Source organism: Harpia harpyja, chromosome 4 (assembly GCF_026419915.1).
Source record: "Harpia harpyja isolate bHarHar1 chromosome 4, bHarHar1 primary haplotype, whole genome shotgun sequence".
Classification (NCBI taxonomy): Eukaryota; Metazoa; Chordata; class Aves; order Accipitriformes; family Accipitridae; genus Harpia; species Harpia harpyja.
In genome coordinates this window covers 55,513,434-55,535,989 of record NC_068943.1, presented here as the reverse complement: position 1 = coordinate 55,535,989, position 22,556 = coordinate 55,513,434, and the positions used below count along the sequence as shown (strand labels likewise).

Below are 22,556 nucleotides of genomic sequence, written 5' to 3'. Positions count from 1 at the left end.
TTTCAAGTAGCAAGATCACAGGTGATCTAAATCATGGCATATTTTCTTTATTGCTGTTAGGATAAATCTGTTAAAGAAAAGTTGCTTTTCTTCATACATTTGAATGATTTATGTAGAGAATGTGGTAGCTATTCTGTTCATTCAGTGCTGAATGAAGACCTGCTGCCTTTCTGTGAAGCCTGAGTAACAAATTACCAAACGGTAGGTGATTAGGAATTATCCTAATGATTAAGCCGCTAAATAGCTGCTTTCTGAATAGAAGCTTCCACCTCTGAGTGTAAAATCATTTTTTTCCCTTTTTGTTTTTCCTCCTACCCCTCTCTTTCTTTTTTACAGGGCACCTTAACATTTCTTTGTCAAGTTTGGCAATACCTACTTTAATCTCTTGATTTCTGAGATAAAATTATTTTCAATAGAACTGGAGGTGCTTCCTTTTCAGAGGAAAAGTCCTGCTTTGAAACATGGAGTGGCTAACAACTAAATGGATTAGGTACAATGCTCACTGCAGAAATCTATATGTAGGTTAATACAGTGTTTTGTCCTCTTCTTGGTCCTCTATACCCATACTAAAGTCTCTGCAGGGCAAGGAGATACTAAGGAAGCTGCCCTAAGACTCTGCTTGTTGGAATGGCCTAGACAGGGTGTTGAATGCACTCCAGACCTTAGAAGGTCCTGAGGGAGATGTGGATTGTACAGAGCTTCTTCAGTCCGGCAGTAGCTCTTCTTGGGTAACCAGGGGAGTGTGAATGGCAGTGGAGAAAAGCTGTGCTATGGGCCTTCTGGTACTCCTAAGCTATAGGTCTTATACAGTAAGGGGAAAGCTAAGCAGCAGAACATATTTAAGAGAACTTTAGAGTGTAGTAGTAACATCTTTTAAATGTTTTTTGATTCACGTACTTTTTAAGAATATAAAGAGAATGTAATCTTAACTTCATAAGGTACGTAAATCTTCTGTGTATAGTTCACCATCATGTAAATTCCTCAATTGCCTTGCTTGTTTTCACTCTAAAATTCAGTCTGCCCTTAATTAATAATATATATAGCCTAAATTATAAGGCAAAGAAAATTGCATTAAGCCTTAATCAGATCTTTCAAACAGATGTTAAAATTGATTTATACTCCATTAAAGCAGGTTGTTGCAATCAGAGATGAGTTTGGAGCGTGCAAAAGAACATTACAGATTTTTCTGGTTATAGAGTTGGGAAATCTTCTGGCAGCAAACTCAGCTTGGCAATATCTTGGCAGGGTTAATGTCCATTTGTTTCTCATCTTACATAAAAATGCACTTATGAACTGCATCTCTGTGAGCTTTAGTTTCTCTATTAATGCTGAGTAAAGTATCTGCATGGGAGCAGTAGATGCAGAGGAAAGCATTTCCATCTTCTGTTATGTACAAGACTACCGCTATGTTAAAGACTAGCATCTGTAATAGGGTGGTGATGAAAGCAAACATCTATAAGTGAGCAACATTCCAGGAATTTTAAAAAATAGACTTCCATTGCTGGGAAGGAAAAGAAATTGACCTTAAGTAATCTTCTCATACTAACAAATTTTAAACCTGGAAATGTCTAGATTCTAATGATGTTTTGAAAAGTAAGTTATTAATAGAGGAATTATGTTGTCATGTCTTTAACGTGTTCCTGAACTTTTGTATCACATAACTGAATGGATAATACAGGATTCCATCCAACAGGATTCCATCCAGCAGAATTATGTGGCACTATGCACAAATGGGAAAAATCAATGTCAGCTGCTTGAATGGAAATGTAGGATTGTGATAAGAAGGAAAAAAATGTCCTGTACTTTTATTCTTTTTTTTTTAACTTATTAAAATGTTTTATTTACGAACAGGTTTTTTTGGCCTGTTCTAATCTGGTTTTTTATGGAATTTTTAAACTTAAAATATGTGGTCATGAATGTTAGTAATACTATTATACAATAGTTTTGTAATGTCAAGTATTTCAGTGACCTGGTATGTTGTGGTTCATAGTACAGAGTATCTCCTTTACATTGATTCTGAATTTTCTGTTACTTGGATGCATTTGTTCCAGTTAGAAAGCGTTTGTGGCGTGCATCAAATCCAGCCCATAATTGCTGTTTTGACCATGAGCACAAGTGACTTAGTGTATGGCATTTTAAATGATGCTTCAAATTAAGCATTATGGTTTTTATGCCTAAGCTTTTGTTCTGTTTTTTTTATCTTTGCAAGAGCAACAACATCTTTTCTGCTGTTCGGCTTTGCACAGCCACACAGAATACCTGAATAGACTATATGACAAAATACTTTTATCAGTATATTTATTTAATTAGCTGTTCCTGATGTATAATCATAGAATATCCTGAGTTGGAAGGGACCCACAAGGATCATTGAGTCCAAGTCCTGACTCCACAAAGGGCAACTTAAAAGTTAAACCATATATCTAAGAGTTAGCCAAACACTTTTTGAATACCAACAGGCTTATAGGGAACTCTGTAGAGCCCTGCTCTCTACAGTAGGAGTTTGAGCAGAGAGCACAGTCTCTTGTGGTGTTGGGCTTCTGTTACTACTCTCCTTTGAAAACAGTAAGAATATACTCCTATTTTGTACTCTAAATTTCATCAGCTTTTGCCATTTTTTCCTTCACAGGTTAATTGTTTTTCTCTTGCAGTGCAGCTGTTAATGCAGCAGAACTTTCTGTTTTGTTTGTGTGTTTTGTTCAAAAAGTCTTTGAACAGGCTATTGGCAGAAAGCATTACTGCCTTAATATCCATCAGAAAGTGATTCCTCTTGTTGTGCAATACAGCTTGATACTTGAAAGCTAGTGACAAGGTTATTTGAACTCTGAACAAACTGAGAACGTATTCAGCTCACTTTCCTTTCTTGCAGCTGTTGTCAAGTGTTCTTTATTTGCTTACAGAATGAAAAGGCTGTTAAGGTTTTTTTGAAGGCGATGTTGAACATTTGTTTTAAAACTGTTAATTTTGACAAAACAAATGCATGTTTTATCTAGATGAGAAAGTATGACAATATGCGTTGCCACTTAAATTTCTTGTATCAAAACTAGCAAAACCAGTCATAAATACAAATTGGTAGCCTCTTACTTATCCAGTTTCAAGGGAGCCTTTCTTAGCTTAAGGATTTGTTTGGTTCCCATCCAGTATAGCTTTACTTCTCGTTTCACATGACACCAGGAAGGAGAAACAACAAAATGGCTTATTTTTCTTCTTGGTCTTCAAAACAGGATGCCTTTTGCTTTTTGCGTGAGCAGATGCTTTCCTCTTAGATCTCAGCTTCTGATGAGGAAAGTGGAAAAGCAGCTGCAGTTAACTGTCCCCATGTGCCGAAAAATGAGCCAGCGAGGAAGAAGGCTGGCCTGGGTGAAGAGAGAGCTTGACTGGAACTCAGGAAAAAAAGGAGAGTTTATGACCTTTGGAAGAAGGGGCAGGCCACTCAGGAGGACTACAAGGATGTCGTGAGGTTATGCAGGGAGAAAATTACAAGGGCCAAAGCCCAACTAGAACTTAATCTGGCTACTGCCGTAAAACACAATAAAAAATGTTCCTATAAATGCATTAGCAACAAAAGGAGGGCTAAGGAGGATCTCCATCCTTTATTGGATGTCAGGGGGGAAACACGGTGACAAAGGATGAGGAGAAGGTTGATGTACTTACTGGCTTCTTTGCCTCAGTCTTTAATAGTAAGGCCAGTTGTTCTCTGGGTACCCAGCCCCCTGAGCTGGAAGACAGGGATGGGGAGCAGAGTGAAGCCCCCATAATCCAAGGGGAAATGGTTAGCGACCTGCTACACCACTTAGACACACACACAAGTCTGTGGGGCCAGATGGGATCCACCCAAGAGGTACTGAGGGAGCTGGCGGAAGTGCTCACCAAGCCACTTTCCATCATTTATCAGCAGTCCTGGCTAACCGGGGAGGTCCCAGTTGACTGGAGGTTAGCAAATGTGACTTGTTAGCAAATCCTGGCTTGTATCGGAAATAGTGTGGCCAGCAGGACTAGGGAAGTGATTGTCCCCCTGTACTCGGCACTGGTGAGGCTGCACCTCAGCTACTGTGTTCAGTTTTGGGCCCCTCGCTGCAAGAAAGGCATTGAGGTGCTGGAGCGTGTCTGGAGAAGGGCAACAAAGCTGGTGAAGGGTCTAGAGAACAAGACTTATGAGGCATGGCTGAGGGAACTGGGTTTTTTTAGTCTGGAGAAAAAGAGGCTGAGGGGAGACCTTATCAATCTCTACAACGACCTGAAGGGAGGTTGTAGTGATGTGGGTGTCTGTCTCTTTTCCCAGGTAACAAGCGATAGGACAAGAGGAAATGGCCTCAAGTTGTGCCAGGGGAGGTTTAGATTGAATATGAGGAAAGATTTCTTCCCCAAAAGGGTTGTCAAAGCACTGGAACAGGCTACCCAGGGAAGTGGTTGAGTCACCATCCCTGGAGATATTTAAAAGACACATAGATGTGGTATTTAGGGACATGTTTTAGTGGTGGACTTGGCAGTGTTAGGTTAACGGTTGGACTCGATGATCTTAAAAGTCTTTTCCAACCTAAAAGATTCTATGATTCTATGAATAGTAAAGATTTCTGCTCCCAGCCAACGAGCTTGCAGTGATGGGATGTGGAAGAGAACAGCATCACACCTAAGTTTTAGCCAAAGACCAGAGGTCACGCTGTGTTAACTTACAACTGTGATCTGTCTTTCTATACACCAGTTACGCTGTCCATGCAACTCGGTACTGTAGGAAGCATAGCTTTACTGCTAAATCAGAGAAAAAAGAAAAAGGAGCCTGCCCCAAACCTGGTTTTCTGCAGTTCAAGGAGCTGCAGCATCTTTAAAGCCTTAAAGGCATGTTCTCTCTGAAACATTTGTTTAAAAGCTTGTTGCAAGTCACATTGTAATTGGATTTTTTTTTAAAAAGGAAGGAAAAAACCTCTTTCCATCTTGCTTCATTTATTAATTCAGCAAGTCACTGAAGATTAAGGCATAGAATAGTTATTTCTGTTACAGAGTCTTGCAAGATTTATTTGTTAAAATGTAGCATTCTATTTTCAAAGTGCTTTACATAACTATTTTTTGAGATTTAAGTACTACTCTGCTGTAAGGGAGTCTGAAACAAATTACTTTAAAATGCAGTAAAGGATGCTGTGTCCGATCAGTGATTTCCTTTGCTGGGCAAATTTTCTTTGTCTTTTCAGATACTATTTTTATTTCATCTAAGTAGGGCAATTCTAAAACTGACTACTCTTTGGGGGAATAATAGATGAAAATATTTTAGCTTGTTTTTTAGAAACAATGTATTTGCCTTATCCTAAACACTAACTTCAATTGATCACTTTCTTGAGGCTGTCTGTGATAGCTTTACTCTCTCTTTCTAGGTGGTGATGTAGCTCATGAAATGGAAGATGACAAACCCAGGAAAAGCCAGAAAGGTGATGAAGAGCAAATTGCCAAGTACAGAGAACTTTTGCAAAGTATCCAAGAAAAAGAGAAAAAACAGGAAGAAAAGGATATAGGAATGGAGATTAAATGGGTTCCAGGTAAGCTTTATTTTTTTCTTTTACTATGCAGTAAAAGATATGCAGTATTGGCCTGCTAATAGGGATGTAGTGTATGGCGTTGGATTTATAGTAGTAGAAACTGACCTTTTTTTCCATAAATTGAAATCCAGATGGATTACAATGAGGTAAATAGAAGAAATAATATGACTAAACTCAGTTCCTCAACTGTAAGCTGCTCTTTGTATCTTATTTTTTCACCACTTTTTTTAGTGCTTGCTTTTTCATTCATCACTTTATAGATTTTCTTGAATAGTTTTCATGTGTTTGCAGTAGAGTCATAAAACATACCTGCACTTTTAAAAATTAAAGCCAGTATGATTTGGAGACATAGCATAAAATTAGAGGAGAATGGTTTGAAAATCTTGCTTTCATAATGATGAATGTTTGGGGGAACAGAGAAGGGAGAAGTCTGACCTTCCTGTGAGACTGCTCTGTGGAAAAGAAAGCTACCAGGAAGAAATCCCAGCTACCAGAGGTATTTAGTTGTATTTAGTGATACCCAGATTTTCATCTGGAAATTAGAAAAGATAACTTCACCGTATCGCATCCCAGCAGAACTCGTCCTGAGTTCTGAAAATCAATGTCTCTTCTTTTTTCCTTTATGATGAAGAGACATTCATACTGATTTTTTTTTTTTTTTTAATACTTCGTTTATGGGTGTGTGCTTTCCCTGTGATGTAATGAGCCAATTTAACAACTCGCTACATCCACAAAGGGAAAGGTTTTCACTGTGGCCTCTTCTCCTTGATCGTGGCCCAGAGCTCCTTCTGACTGCCTGTACCAGCCCTAGCACTTGTTAGATCTCTTTGCAACCTTAATTTCATTTGCTAAAATGACAGCACTACTCTGGAAAAGAAGAAAAAATCTGGATATTCTCCACTGAATTAGTGAGTCAGGCAAATGCAAGCATTAGGCAAATGCTCAGAGGGTTGAATTATGCAGTCCAAAGAGTACGAAATTGTGACATTACCTTTTGGGGGGCAGCAAGGTGCTGTATTGGCTCAGTAGGTGTAGGACTGCAGGCTACATAAGTACACAGCCTGATCTGTTACTGTAAATACTGAGACCGGAGATATACTAGAATCCAGCCCCTTCACCACTGATGTGTTAATTCCAGCTAGGAATGCATATCTAATTATATGATTTACACTAATACCATTCTGAATTCACTCAGGTGACTTCTGTTGAATATAAGTGCTCACTTTTCAAATCTTGTTCTGGTCTGTACTGATTCACTAAAATTGATTGAACTGAATGGAATAGTTTTATTTCTAGTTCTTGGTGAGATCTGTATTCGAAAATATACACTGGCATTAAAAATAGTTGTGTGTTTTCAGTCGTGCTTATATAATTCCAAGCATTTCTGGCATGAATTCTCCCAAAACTTTTTAGAGAACGCCTGTATTATACACTATAGGACAAGTGCTTGCAAATGCAGCTGGATTGTCATGTTTTACTTTATCTGTCCACAGTGTGTCAGTATTTGCATTCTTGATGTTGCGCACTGAGTAGCTTTAATTCGTTGTGTCACCAAGCTTTCAAGGCAAATGAGTTTTCATACATAGGTAGCTATTACAAGATTTTTATAAAGATTTGTTGTTGCCACCTTTCAGACTGAAGGTGGAAACCACAGTCGAAACAATTGCTGCTAGGAATGTGTTCTGTATTTATATAGGCCAGGCATTGTTTAAACAGTTAAGAAAAGCTACCGTTTTTTGTGTTGGTTTGGAAAACACGTTAGGGGTTTATTTTGTTTGTTATACAGTCTGTCTTCTGAAGAATCTTGCAAATTTTATGAATGATGTTCTGTAAATTAAAAAAGTTTAAGCAATGTAATGTGGTGACATAGGAATCTAGAGCAAACCATTCATTGAAGTAGATGGAAAATTGTTTTGAGAGAGACTAAAGGAAACTCTCTTTAGTCTCTCTTGCACAGGGAGAGCAAGAAGTTTTCTGAAAGGCTGTGCCTCTTAAAACTGTGACTCGCATGTTACAAGTGAATTCTATTAACGTTTAGGAACTGTAGTAGAGATGGAATCCAGTTCCCTAATACACAAGCTCCCCGTTTCTTTGCAACTGAACTTGACTTTAGAAAATTGGATTTGTTCCATAGTATGTCTAGTCCAACCCCTTCCTTACTGCACCTTCTTGTGGGGCTCCTAGGACTTTTGCTATATCCTCATCTCCTTTGAGGAAAGGATGGAAAAACAAAACAAAACAAAAAAAAAACCCTATCCTGATAAATATGACCAACTTTGTGTAACAGTCAGTTGGATGTCTGTGCACTGGGTCATATTTGTTCATATAATGATGGGTTGAATGTGCATGTGTGCACAATGAAGTTTACATTGGTAGTTCATAGTATTTGATGTCAGTTTAGGAGCTATGATTTTGCAGTATATGTTAGTGTTTCCTTATTTCTTCCCCTGAAAAAGTTAGAGTGTTTTCAAAGAGAGAAGTTCTGGAAATCATAGAAGTGTTCACTTGCATCTGCTAGTTATACTACTCAACTCCACGAAGTCGGTCAATACCACTACTAGCTATTAGCCCCTGGAATATGGTTTTGTCCAAAACAGAAGTCCTAAAAGTGAAGACAAGTGTCTTAACTTTGCTTTTGACTGTAATGTATGGGAACGCTTTAGCCATTACTGACTTCCGGCAGCATTTGGAGAGGAGGTCCTGCACACCTGAAAGGGAGATTTTTTTTTTTAAATTTCTTTTTACGGTGGAGCATAGTCAGCACATGCTGAACAGTAGTTTATAGCTCTGGTAATATATACACAGTTGAGGTTGTGCTTTCTTAAAGGAGAAAAGTACATCAGTTATTATGTTATTTTTTTCTTCAACAAATGTGCGTATTTAATTTCCAGAACAATTTAATTATGTTCAGTTGGAGCATTCTGGGAATTCAAAAATAGTTTATGTTATAATCTCTTAAGACTCCTTAATTTTTTGAGAACTAGTTTATGGCTGTTGAAATATTTTTATTATCAAGCTCTGCCTTAATCTGCTTGACTTATTACAAAATCTTTTTCCTGCCCAAATGTTTAATATACAGAGAGTTACAACAGTTAAATCTAGGAAGCTTTTCAATTGAAAGGCAGAGATTTGAATTAATTTAAAAATTTGAGTTTTGGCACAAATATTTACACATGGTTATAGAAAGCATACTTTGTGAATGATTCAGTTATTCTTGAATCATAATAGTTTTACATAAACCACAGTGCCAGCAAAAATAAATTAGATGTAGTTCCAACTCTCGTTGGTCTTTTTCTTTTAGGCACAAAATCAGTGTTATATTTAAGCATCCATCTGTTTTCTTAATCATATCTGATTTGAGCAACAATTACTATGCATCCTTATCCAGCTCCCAAAGCTCCCTTCAGAAGGTGAAGAGGGAGAAGACCACAACTGCATTTCTGATGATATTCAGCCAGTTTTTCATACAATTTTTTTTTAATTGGACTTAAAAATTCTTCCTTTGGAGAATGAGATGTAAATATTTAGCTAGGCTTAAAGGAAAATTTGAAATTTGTTTTCATCAAAAGTAGAATAGCAGGCAATCACGTCTCTTTAAAGTGCATAGTAACCCCAACTGCATGTTGTTGCAGATCATATGGAGCACAAAAATGCTTGTATGGAATATATATCTCTGTCTATATAATCGCTTAATGTGTTCTCCGACTGAAGCAGCCTTACCTCTTGCAGCACGAAGCAGTGTGTGCTCAGCTACCCATGGGGTCAGCACTGTAGTTCTTCAGACTTGACATCTTAGCTGCTAAGTGTGGTGGGGTTTTTTCCAGTAGTTATACTATGTTAGGAAAACTGTCTTAACTTAAGATGTCTTGTCTTCGGGGCTGACAAATTCTAATGTTATCAGAATATTTCTGTCTGCCATTCCTTTTAGCTACCTGCAACAAGGTGTTTATTTTTTCTGGTAAGACATTACATGCAAGATGAACTTGCTCATTTAGATTTTCTTGAGAATAGAGAAATATCTTCTTAGCATCTAATAATTGTGACAGTTGCATGCTGTTAAACTTCCAGAAGTTTTCAAAACTAAGTGTTTAGAGAAGTAAAAATTCTGGCCTGCCCACCCTCCCTCACTCTCCCACCAGCATGAGAAGCAATATACTTAGGTTTACTTTAGCTCGGGTATGATTTAATTGTATGCTAATATAGATGACGTTTTTCCCCTCTTTTCTTGGCCCTTATTTGTGAAGCTTAAATAAAACTAGTGTGACTTATTTATTCTAACAAAAATTTATATTGATAAGGGTATAAATTAGCCTTTTGTATGGCCAGTTAATAATTCTACCTAAAGTAGTCAATTCCTTTCCCCTTCTGCAATCAAAAGCCTTTTGACCACTTAAATACACTCTTATTCTCGGGAAGTGGTCTGGACAGTAGTTTCTAAGCCATTCTAATCTGTGGAGAAACTCTAATGCCTTTCATGAGACTGCCAAATACCACAAGAAAGGGCTGTATTTTCCTCCAAGTCCTTCTGTGCCAGATGGATCAAATGATTCCATTTTTCCAGGCAAATAAATCAGAAATCTTGTAACCTCCTTAGAGATTTTGGGTCTCTCTTTTTCTGGAGATGTGACATATATTTTTTTAATCCAGTATTTATTGTCTGCAGAGAGAATCTGCAAGGTTGCTACCTGACCAGTAATTTTTTCCACAAAAGTACTGCAAAATAATATCCAAAGTAATAGTAGTTCAATTTCTGGGAAGCTTTCTGACTCTGCTTTCCTTGACTTTGGAGATGAAGAGGTCTACAGTTGGAAATAACAAAGTATTTGTTTTTGTTGTATGAGAGGGTTTCTTAGTGGCATGTTTTTAGTGAACCTATACAATATCCTTTCTTTATCGTGGCTCTGCATATTTCCTGGTTTAGTACCCAATTTTTGTGGCTGTAACGGTTTGCCACTTATGGTTAATTCTGGCTTCTTTCCAGGATAGTAGAAGGATGCTTTATCTTTTTTTTGCTCCACTCTTTTCTTCCTATAAGGCATGGTTTAATATGATTTTAGATCTTGTCCACACTTCATGTTTCAGACATGTTGTAACCAGCTCTCCAGCCTTTGAATTATTTTTGGAGTGTCGACAAGCACAAGAACAGGAATTGTGTTTGCAGTTTTTCAGAAAAATGTTCTGCCTGCTTTTCTGAGGACGGGTAGAACTATCCATGAAAACTGCCCATTTTTTCCATTATGAACTCTGTTTTCAGTTTCTCGTTATTGAGGAGAGCTGGAAGGAATGATGAGGAGCGGGGACTGGCCAACTGAGAAACCTGGGAGTTGGGAGAAAGAATGGGATCTAGTCTAGGACATCTGGAGAGGTCCGAGTATGATTTCCGAGCAATAAAACTGGTGTGAGGGGCGGGAGAGTAGGATTTGGTTAGGTGAGGGCTGGACTGAGAGGGTAAGAAGGAGATGCTGAAGAGAGACAATTCGAACAAGTAGAATTGGGGAAGAGACGGCAAGTACCAGACTTGGAGGGGGAAGCAGAAACACGATTCCTACACACTCCCAAGATCTATCAGTCATGTCGTAAAAGAGGATGTTAACTATAGGATATCTGACTCATTTGTTACAGAAGCTAAAAAAAAAAGTGTATAGTGAATGAAGCAAGGAATTACAGGTAGGAGAAAAATACTTCATTGCTCAGGCTGTTATCTCCTGCCAGGGAAATGGATTCTGTCTTTCTGCCACTGAATTCTGCTCCAGTGTGTTGCAAGGCAAGTCAGTTAATCTCTTTACATCATGAAATTTTGTTTTTGCAAGCGCCCATCTCATGAAGAAGGGGTTGAAAGTGTATAAGCTGCATCTGAAACCAGTATTTGTCCTCATAACATGGAAGTGCTGTGTGATGTAAAGACTTTTGAAAAAGCATTCCTGAAGTGTATGGAATTTTTCACCAAAAAACGAAGATTGCTTTTAAATAAAGTGCTTATTCTGGATTTAAATATTCTAGATGTCAAATGGGGATCCTTCAGTTATTTAATGGATTCTTTTTTAAGGTGACGTTTTTGCACCATTGAATACTGTAATGATGCATATTATAGAAAACTCCATTCTGTTGCTAGGGTAGGGTTCAATTATGTTCAGTAATTTTGCTGTACATTATTATGTTCAGTAACTTAGCTATACATTGAACAGTAACACAAAATATTGAATAGTTACATGTTCACGATCTACAGATCAAACGGTTAAGATCCTCTGGAAAAGATAAATTGTGATCATGTGATGAGAAACTATCAGAATGCATATTTACAAAAAGGCTTAATTAAAGGTTAGGACATACTTGTGCATGCAGCTTCAAGCGCTAGGCATTGAAACAGTGGCAGTCTGTGCTAAATTAGGGAATTTAATGTAAACCTAATTAACACATCCAAACTTAACTGTCTGATCCTGTTATGCGAGAATTATTTAGAGCCAGATGTGTTGCACTTCTATGGGGTTTACTTTTCTTGGACGCTCGGAAAACTCTCATACTCTGAAAGTAAAGATGAAACTTCCTTCAGCAAAGTATGCAGCCACGTTTCCCCGCTGTTGACACATCAGGAAACACAAACTTGAGGGCTTCTCTTACACCATGCCCGTAAAAAAAGGATATGGAAGAGGTGCAGATCTGAGTTAATGGTCTAATAGTTACAGTTCCTCACTGAATCTGGTGAGAGAATGGTACTCTTCTCCAAGATTTCAGTTCACATAGCTGTTAAGTACAAAAATTATTTCTGGTAACTCAGTGTGCTAACCAAATATGAGGATGGTTTATTTCTCTTGCTGCTGCTTTTTTTTGTTGGTTTTTTTGGTTGTGTTTTGGTTTTTTTAATCTTGAGTTATTACAATTTGAACTGGTAATAAGTGATAACAGAAAACATTCTTTCAAATATTTTTTTTGTTTCTTTGAGAGGCTGATATGTTTCAAGTAATCTATGCCCTTAATCTCTGCTTCTTGTTAACAAATATTTAAAAAAAACCCCAAACCTATTTACCTTAAGCATTGAATCTGAATCTAGGTTTACTGCAGGTGTGTAATGTTTTTTAATTTTATTTTTCTGTTGTTAAATCAGACTGGTACTAAGTAGCTTTAAAAGGCTAGATGACTTGAAAAAAACTTCTCTAACTTAATGCATGTCATGTTATGACATTAGTACATGATGCAAGAAATTATTTGGGTTTTCTATTTACATTTTTCTGTACTTTCTAGCTGCAGATTTATTTTTACTTCAAATTTATTCAAATAATAGCTTATTGTTCTTTTTTACAATGATGGACGAAAAATACACTAGTCATCAGAGGCACTGCAGCATTGTCACAGTATTATCACAGAGGCAAAGTTTCAGCAATGGAGGTGCTATATATAGCAACTTTATCATGTGAGTGAGGCATACTGATACAGCAACAACCAGGTAGTATCTGTGTGTGAGATGGAGAGCACCAGCTATAGAGGTTCAAGCCAGCTGTGAGATAACCCTATATTCTGATAGTGATTTAACATTTCAGAATCATTGTCAAGTCACTTCATCTTCTGTACTTTGTTTTGCCATGCACAAAAAATGGGAATGACTGGACTATATTCAAAGTGTTTTTCTGAATCTTAACTAATTATAGTAAGGTATATTAAATATAAGGGCTGTGTATATGTCTGCTGTTGTTATTTTTATTGTGTTACTCTCACCCTTAAAAAGTGGCATCTGTAGACTGCACAGTCTAATGTCTGGAGAGGAGACCTTTCTGAGGAATAGCAAGAGTGTTTGGAATCAGATATCGCATAAGCAAACTCTTCTTCTGACTCTTGTACAATTTATTACTGAAGGAATGTTTTATTAGGAAAAACACATCCTGTAAAGTGATCTTATTTATAAAGATGTTGGTTTAAGCAATATTTGTTAAAGAAAAACTAGATTATTCTTTTACAAAGGAGAAAACAGTTGATTTAAAAAAAAAATCAGATTTGTCTCATTTGTTTAACTTAACTATTTTTTGTTCTAGGCCTCAAAGAAACTGCTGAAGAAATGGTCAAAAACAGGTTGGAAGGAAAGGATAACCTAACTCCATGGCAAAAATATCTAGAGAAGAAGAAGGAAAAAAGAATTCTTAAAAAAAAGAGAAAGGTAATGTTTGCATTGGCCGCTTGGGGGGCAGTTGTTGTTTGGTTGTTTTCTTAAGTTGCTGTTATTGTTTGTTTTGGATAAACTGAATAAAAACTTGCATAGCTTCCAGTAGTATTTTAAGGTCAGAATGTGCAGTGGTCACTCACATGGAAAGACCAAGAGTGCCTCATCAAACTTACAGAGCAAAAGGATATTCAGGGTACTACTGATCATACATCTGCTTACACAAAATTTTGTTTTATCTACTTGTGTTGCTTTAAAGATAAATGAGTCATAATAACAGTTGGTTTTTAATTTACATTTTTGAATGCATTAGGAAGGGTCTTTTTGCTACTGTCTGCATATCAGTTCAAAGTTCTTATGATAATGATAATTGTAGTTTTGGAAATTTTTGGCCTAAAATAATACAGACTTGTTTCCCAAAGCTGTAACAGCAAAAAATTAATAGCCACGAAGAACTATTCAGATTTCAAATGGTAAGAACAAATTTGGTAAATAGTTCTGTCTAGGAATAACAAAATGGTCCTACAGTAATGTGAAAATTACTGTTGCTTCATCTTTCCACACACAGAAAGTAATTGTGAAGTAACTGACTCCTGTGGCAGTAATGTGCAGAAATAGGCAGATAAATGAAATGTTTGTGCATATGCTAGGAAAAAAAGCATATGGCGTACAGAATCTAGCTTCCCTAAATTCTTAAATTACTCTGAATATAATTCATGTTGCAGAATAATGTTTTTAAGACTAATCTCTATAACTTGAGTTATGCTGTGTGTTCCAGTTAGTTTTAACTGGCATTCGATGAGTAACTTCTTAAACCCTACAGAAGGTGAGTGTTCTGAATAGAGTAAGTAGCACTGTTAGGTAGTAGAGCAACTCTTGCTAGCATAATATTCTTGTTCAGTCTGATAAATTAAGTCAAGCAGCAAGGTATATGACACAATACTTCCAGTAAAAAATTTGTTCTTTTAAATCGGAACTCAGCCTTTTTTCAATTTTGGAGCACAAAATGAAGCTCTTTGCTCAAGTTTTTTCCCAAGTAGAGCATTTGTGGAACATAAAGTAAGGACATAACAATGCTGTGATCCTGTAATTTGTTGGTATGGTTAGCTAATGCATCACAGTTTGTGGGTGCATCTAATAAAGATCCTTGGAATATATAAATAGCCCTTTTTCAGGTACACAAAAAGCTTTAAATCTGTGAAACAGATTTTAAATTGTTGATTTGTCTTTACTAGCAATTTTTAATGTATCCTAGTTTTATGATGTTCAGCATACAGTATTTCAGTTTTCATCTTCATGGTTACTAACAGCAGGAACATCTAATTCCAGTGAAACTTAAGTAGTAGTTTATATGTTGATTGAAATAATGTTTGTGCTTTGTTACAGGCTACTGCTGAGACAGAACAGAGTGAGGATGAACTTCCATCTGATGTTGATCTCAACGACCCGTATTTTGCCAAAGAACTTGAGAAAACAGGTGGGTCAAGACAGGTGACTTCTGGAATAAATTTGCCCTTTCTTTAAATAATGAGCTTTAGAAACAAAGTCAAGCTAGAGTAAATGCACAGATAGCATGTTCAGCATGAAATAAAGTAGGTGTCATTTACCTGAAACTGCAGGTGCTGTTCTTATAAAATGATGCATATTGTGATATGCAGAATGGTAGGGAACATTGTTCTCTTAGCTTTCATCAGAGGCCATTATTTAGCCAATTTCTGGGGTTGGCTGTTAGAAACAAGCTGACCATCTGCTCCCCTAAATGTTCCAGAGGAAAGAGCTTCATTGCCTTTGAAGCCTGTTTCCTTTTATATAAGAGAAGCCAGATATGTATGGGTCTCTTTGAAGTTTGGGTCAATTTCATAAATGTCAAATGTTTTTGCATCATAAACAAAGTTGTCTTTCAGAAGTAATCAATTTTCTTTTCTCTTAGTCTGATACACATTTTTATTAGTGTACTCTAGCTGCCTAGAAACCCAAATAGTGAAACGTAATATTTTAGGAAGTAACTTGTCCAGTTTAGATTTTTAGGATACCTTTTTTACAAGCTTTTAGTCTGATGTTTAAGTTAGCTTTTGCTGTGGTAACAGCAAATTTATTTTGATTTTGCTGGTTAAAATTTTAAGGTAGGGATAATGAATAAGTGTGAGTTCCTGGCTTTCCATGCTTTTGGGAGCCAAAACCTAAGGGTGGCTCATACTGTTGTATATTAAAAGAAGAAGAAAAGCCAAAAAAAAAAAATAGTAAGAAAGCAAACAAACAAAAAGAAGATAGCAACAGATTTACAAATATCACTAGTCTGTTGTTTTGGTTGGGGTTTTTTTGAGTATAGTAGTGCAGATCCAAGTTCCATTTAAAAAAAGTAAATTAATTTTATACGAGCCAGCATAGGCTTCTGTCCTGATAGTTTGAAATTTTTAACAGGAGAAAGTAAATAATTAAAAAACAAAACCTGGACTTCTTTGTGTCTTAATGTGCTTATGTATATGTCTTAATAGTCTGAAGTACAGAACAGTAGGTGAGTCCTATCCATGTTTTATAGAAAAAAAAAAAATTCAAGGTGTCATGCAGTGCTGTTTTCTGCCATGCTTTCCTGGTGAGTTGTGTATAGGTTATTTCAGGACTCATTGTAAAGATGCCATTCCTTCCACCACTTTTTTTTTTTCATTAACTAGGAAGATTATGTAGGTATTCTTATACTAATGTTTGATGTTTCAACGTTCTATGTGAAATCTCCGAAAAAATGTTTTCTCCTGCGTTACATAAGAAATTCTTTGTGTCATGGAGGGGCTCAGCAGAGAATGGTCATATCTGCAGATTATTAAACCTTGCCCATAATATAGAGGATAGGCCTTTAGTGTGCATGGAGTCTTTGGGGATAGCAAAATAGACATAAAGCTTAAGAAAGTGAAGCTATTGTCTGCAAGATTACTGATAAGCTACTAAGGAAGAAAGAGAAGGAAAACAGAATGTGGCTAGCCCTGGAGAAGTTTTAAAGGGAGAGTACAGTGGTTGGCTGAAAGCCAGTTGACATTTTAACGATGATTACACAGCACAACTTTGTCTGGCTTTCACCGAGTTTACCCAGAACAGCCTTTGTCTCATAGCTGGGGTTGTTTTTAAGCACAGCTCTCTTATCCAGTTGGAGAAAATGGGTTACAATCTTCTTTGAACTAGGCTGTAGCTCTGCCAACTTTGTATTTAGGGTATAGGCAGCAATAACTTGAATGATTGTAATTTTTCATAAGCCTTCCACTATTCCCCTGAAAGATAGAAATTTCTCCCTTAAACTGACTGTCTCATGATCTTAAGTTATGCTCAAAAAGTATATGACAGGATATGTTTGCAGAAGCAGTGCAGAAATTGTGAGAATGCAGTAGTGCTGTTAGGGTTTTGCAGTGGTATATTTGCTCCCATGCTGGATTCACTTGTTGACTGTAATGTGTATGGGTCTTGTAGAAGTTAGTTTTTTACAAGCTGAGGCAGTTGAAGGGAAGCAAGAGTGTAAGGAGCTGTTATACAAACTGAATGGTTTCAGAGTGCTTTAGACTATTAAACATAGTTTCTGTTGACCCTTCTTTGAGGAGAAGGGCTACATGTCTTTATACATTGTTATAACTCCTATAGGTTCCAAACCATTTGATGCCTTCTCATGATTTAATTTAAGATACATGTAGGAATTGATGGCTTTTTAATGCTGGAAGGTCGCAGTATGACTGCGGGGACATAAGAGGTTAACAGCAAAATCTGAGTATAGTTGTAGAACCTGTGCTTGGAAGATAAAGGTCTTAGCTGTATTACTGATTCATTTACTGTGTGTCTTTGCAAGGCTTTTGAGACTGACTTACAAGCTTCTGAGTAAGACAGATAAGAGGTCTTGTGAGAGGAGTTTTTGGTCTGGGGTCGGTCTCTGTATTTGAAGTCTCAAAATTATGATTAACTTCTACTGTTAGTGCTGGAAAGTTGATGTGCAAACAATGTTCCAAACTAAATTCCTGAGTTGAGAAAGAGCCAAACAGCAGCTTGAGGGGGGATTGCGGCAGAGACTAGCTTTTCTCAGTGGCTGGTGGCAGCTATCAGTTCCGCATAGCATTGAAGACAAGTATTGGCTGCTGTAGGGTGGAACAAATCTGATTAAAAGGTGGCAGCGGGGATCATGTGCCAGGAGAAATCTGAGGTTTTGCAATCAGTTTGGGACATGCTCTTACCATAGGTTTTACATTCGTAAGTGTGCAAAATGTGTGTGGGGGAGGCTTCCTGAACGTATGTGGGGAGGGGGACTGTGTCAGGAGTATGTTAAAAAGAGAGAAAATGATGCATTTGTGAATTCTGAAACCAAACTGTTTTCAGTGTGATGCAAAATTTTTAGTGCTAAGAGTGATTTTAGGTCCCAAGCTGGTTTTATTAGCTGCATAGTGTCATTATAAGAAATAAGGTTTTATTTATTTATTTATTTATTTTATTTATTTATTTTCATGGAAAAGAGCTTAGTTTGATACTAGCTTCTGGTTCACCCCCATCTGCAGCAACAGAAATCTTTGAAGGCATAAAGATAAGCTATCTTCACTTCTGTGATTCTACATGTAGTGAAAGACAAGGGAAGATGACTTGAGGGGCCCTTCTTTGGGGGATGGGTAGAAAGGTTAAGAGATTTACTGATTTAACTTCAAGAATAATTGTCTCCAATTCATATCTCTGTGCCCTGTTTCCTTTTTTGTAGTTTAGCCAGTTCTGGGAAGATACAAAAGATTTCGTAGTTGTTGAAGTCTTACATAAGACATTTATTTCTTCCTTCTACACATTAACGTAAATTGTGTAGGTTAGGTACCAATATTATATCTGAATCTGATTTTCCTGCACATTTTCTGGAAATACTAAATCAACAGTTCTTGAGCTGATGAAATTGTGCATCTGGCTAGTTTATTTTTTGGTGGTGGTGGTTTGTTTCTTCTAGAAATCCATTTCCAGCTTGGAATCCATTTAGAAATAGTCAAGAGAATAGTCAAGGCAGAAAAAATGTTCTTCAAGAAATGCATCCTGTTCCAGAGTATACTTAGTGATATAACTTGACATTTTTCTGGCATGTTTGTATTTCTAGTCTGACTACAAATCTGGCTTAACAAAATGGAGCCAAATATCTTTCTTAAGAGTACCCTCAGTGGACTGTAATAAATTGCCTGAGAATGTAATTCCAAGCTCAAAGGTCAGAGTATGTGGTTCAGGTCAGGAAACCTTCTGCTTTTCCTGCTCCTTCTTGATCAAGGTCTACAGGCATTCCAAAGAGAATAATTTGATTTTGTAGGATTTATAAACAGGTCTGTTTTCATTAAAAGTTTTGTTTGACTAATGTCTTATGCTGTTACTATTCATTATGTCTGTCTAATCAGCACTGTGTATCTAAAGTAAATTCTAAGAGAGTAAGGAAGCTTCATCAGAAGAATATTCAGTCTGAACAGAGTCAATCATATTTTCATTCCCGTGATTCTGTTGAGGTCTTTTTTGCAAGGTTTTTTTGTGCTATCATGGCTAACAGCACAATATGGTCTTTTAGCCTTGCATATAAATTTTAAATTTTTTTTTTTTTTTTTTTTTTACTGATGAACCCTTATTCAGCTGGCAGATTTATATTCTGGATACAGACAACAGATGCACATTTGCTATTTATTCTAAAGTATTTACTACATTGTCTACTTAAGTAGAAAGAATGAATAATTTGACAACTGCAAGACGCTTCAATTACATTTATGAGTATATAAACTAATTTCTCTTTAAAATGCCTTGGAAGTGGAGTAATGTCATATGTTTGCCTGCACTGTTGTGATACTTCTCTCTACTGCTTGTGATGGGTTGACCCTGGCTGGACGCCAGGTGCCCACCAAAGCCGTTCTATCACTCCCCCTCCTCGGCTGGACAGGGGAGAGAAAATATAACAAAGAGCTTGCGGGTCGAGATAGGGACAGGAGAGATCACTCACCAATTACCGTCACGGGCAAAACAGACTCAACTTGGGGAAAATTAACTCAATTTATTACAAATCAACCAGAGTAGGGTAATGAGAAATAAAACCAAATCTCAGAACACCTTCCCTCCACCCCTCCCTTCTTCCTGGGCACAACTTCACTCCCGGATTCTCTACCAACCCCCCAGTGGCACAGGGGGATGGGGAATGGGCTTTACGGTCGGTTCATCACACATTATTTTCTGCCGCTTCATCCTCCTCAGGGGCAGGACTCATCACACTCTTCCCCTGCTCCAGCGTGGGGTCCCTCCCATGGGAGACAGTCCTCCACGAACTTCTCCAACGTGGGTCCTTCCCACGGGCTGCAGTTCTTCACGAGCTGCTCCAGCATGGGTCCTTTCCATGGTGTGCAGTCCTTCAGGCACAGACTGCTCCAGCGTGGGTCCCCCACGGGGTCACAAGTCCTGCCAGAAAACCTGCTCCAGCGTGGGCTCCTCTCTCCACAGATCCGCAGGTCCTGCCAGGAGCCTGCTCCAGCGCGGGGTTCCCAGGGGGTCACAGCCTCCTTCAGGCACCCACCTGCTCCGGCGTGGGGTCCTCCCTGGGCTGCAGGTGGATATCAGCTCCACCGTGGACCTCCATGGACTGCAGGGGGACAGCCTGCCTCACCATGGTCTTCCCCACGGGCTGCAGGGGAATCTCTGCTCCGGCGCCTGGAGCATCTCCTCCCCCTCCTTCTTCACTGACCTTGGTGTCCGCAGGGTTGTTTCTCTTACATGTTCTCACTCCTCTCTCCGGCTGCCGTTTTCGTCTGTCCCAACGTTTTTTCCTTCTTAAAAATGTTATCATAGAGGTGTTACCACTATCGCTGCTTGGCTCGGCCTTGGCTGGCGGTGGGTCCGTCTTAGAGCCGGCTGGTATGGGCTCTCTCGAACACAGGGGAAGCTTCCAGCAGCTTCTTACGGAAGCCACCCCTGTAACCCCCCCTGCTACCAAAACCTTGCCACACAAAGCCAATACACTGCTCTATGAAAAATACAGTAAAACCATTTTTTCTAACTGTTCTTTTTTGTTGGTTTATGCCATTTGAACGTGGCTGCCTCCTTCAACTGAACAAATATTCAGTGGATTTTTACTGTTTTAAGTCTAGCTGGTTTTTCTTAACTTTTCAGCCTTTTTCCACATCTGATGTTTAAGTATTGATTACAAGAAAGTGAGATGCACTTAGAGGTTCTATTCATAGGTAAATTATGCTCTCATGCTTAAGCTTGAATAAACGTGTGCATGTCCTGTATTTGCACTTAGGTTTAAAGAAGAAGCCAGAATTGGCTGAAAGTACCTCAGAAGATGAAGATGAAGTTGAAAAACAGAAGGTAAAGTGGTTTAAGATGTTAAGAATTAGAGATACTGGATTGCCTGAATTCTGCAAATATTTATGTTAGGTGTTTGTGAGTGGAACTACTGAATTCCATAGGATGGCAATAGAGTAAAACTTCATAATTTTAATAGCGAGAGCTTCTGGAACAAAAACTATCCAAGAAGAATGGTAGATGGTCCATGCCTTGAGGTCTTAAGATTATGCCAGGATATCTTTCTGGAAGATTGTAGTTGAACACAGCTCAACAGTTAGGTAACACTGAAATGTAAGGGCACAGAAGCCATACTGGTTGAGCTGATAGTCCCTCTAGCTTTAAAGCTATCCCAGTATGTTTGCATGTTGGGCTGTGCTGAACATTTACTTTTAACATCAGCATTGTATAAAACCTGTGTTTTCAAACCTTGTCCTGTAGACTTTTAACCTTGAAGATTTAATTGTTTGCTATTGCGTGTTTGCTTTTCATTCTTTCTCAGAACGGGTTAACTGAATAAATCTATTAATTTCATATATGTTAATTTTTATTTTGCTATATAAATATCATTATAAAATTGTATCCATTTGTGATTTCTAAATTATGGTGTACAATTTTCAGATTAGATTATTAGTATGTTTGAAAGTTGAATGTGGATATTTGCATTTATTTTATATCTAATAAAAAGGAAATCAACTATCGTATTTAATATTACACCTCAAAATGTTAAAAGAATGTTGTTATGGATGAAATAATAATGCCCTGACAACCCTATTTCAACTTATTTATATGTATGTAGACTCATACAGACTTCATTAATGAGATGCTATGTTTTTCATAGAAAACTTTATTTCATTGTGTGCATGGACTTTCTTATTTTGTAACAGGCTGAAATGGCCCTACTTATGACGGATGATGAGGATGACACCAGAAAACATTTTAATTATAAGAAGATTGTAGAACAACAGAATTTGAGCAAGAAGAAGAAGAAACTTCTAATGAAAAAGAAAGAATTACTAGAAGATGATTTCCAGGTAATGGTGTGCTCTTGATTTTGAGGCTCGGCTAGAACTTTGTTAACATCAATTATTTTCAGGACAACTTCGGTGGTTTCATATCCTTCTCCCCTATTCTTTCTGAAGGAGAAGAACTAGGTCTACCTTTTTAGCGAGTTACAGGCTGTCCTCAAAAAGCAAGAAATATTCTGATACAACGTTGAAGGCAACAGACACAAACTCTGTGTAAGATAACAAGACGCTATTTATGCAAGGCCTTGTACAATTTATTGCCTAAAATACTCATTGGTATGTTTGCTCTGATTGTTATCCACTGCTTCTTTCGTCCTGGTCAGTTCTCAACAACAAACCTTTCCTTGGTCTGCCGGTAGAGGCATATACAGGATTTGTACAAGCATTCATTTGTCTGTTTTACCAATAGTATCTTCTGGCTCTCTACTTCACACTCACTGGGATTTTTGCAACTGAAGCAGTTTCAGGAATGGTGAACAATCTCATGAGCTATGACTTGCTAGCAGCTCATATTTTATTGTGCTTGAAAGCTTTGCTATTGTGGGTAAA

The 22,556-nt window shown here is 37.7% G+C and overlaps 1 protein-coding gene across 3 annotated transcripts in view; it reads left to right on the top strand.

Annotated features, from left to right (window-relative positions):
- Positions 1–22,556, top strand: part of ESF1 (ESF1 nucleolar pre-rRNA processing protein homolog) — a 33,108-nt gene that overhangs the window by 9,571 nt on the left and 981 nt on the right. For all 3 annotated transcript variants that reach the window (XM_052784111.1, XM_052784112.1, XM_052784110.1), the window contains 5 exons: positions 5,364–5,525; positions 13,550–13,671; positions 15,061–15,151; positions 20,936–21,003; positions 21,867–22,013. In XM_052784111.1, the coding sequence (XP_052640071.1) occupies positions 5,364–5,525; positions 13,550–13,671; positions 15,061–15,151; positions 20,936–21,003; positions 21,867–22,013 (590 nt within the window). The remainder of the gene's footprint in view (positions 1–5,363; positions 5,526–13,549; positions 13,672–15,060; positions 15,152–20,935; positions 21,004–21,866; positions 22,014–22,556) is intronic.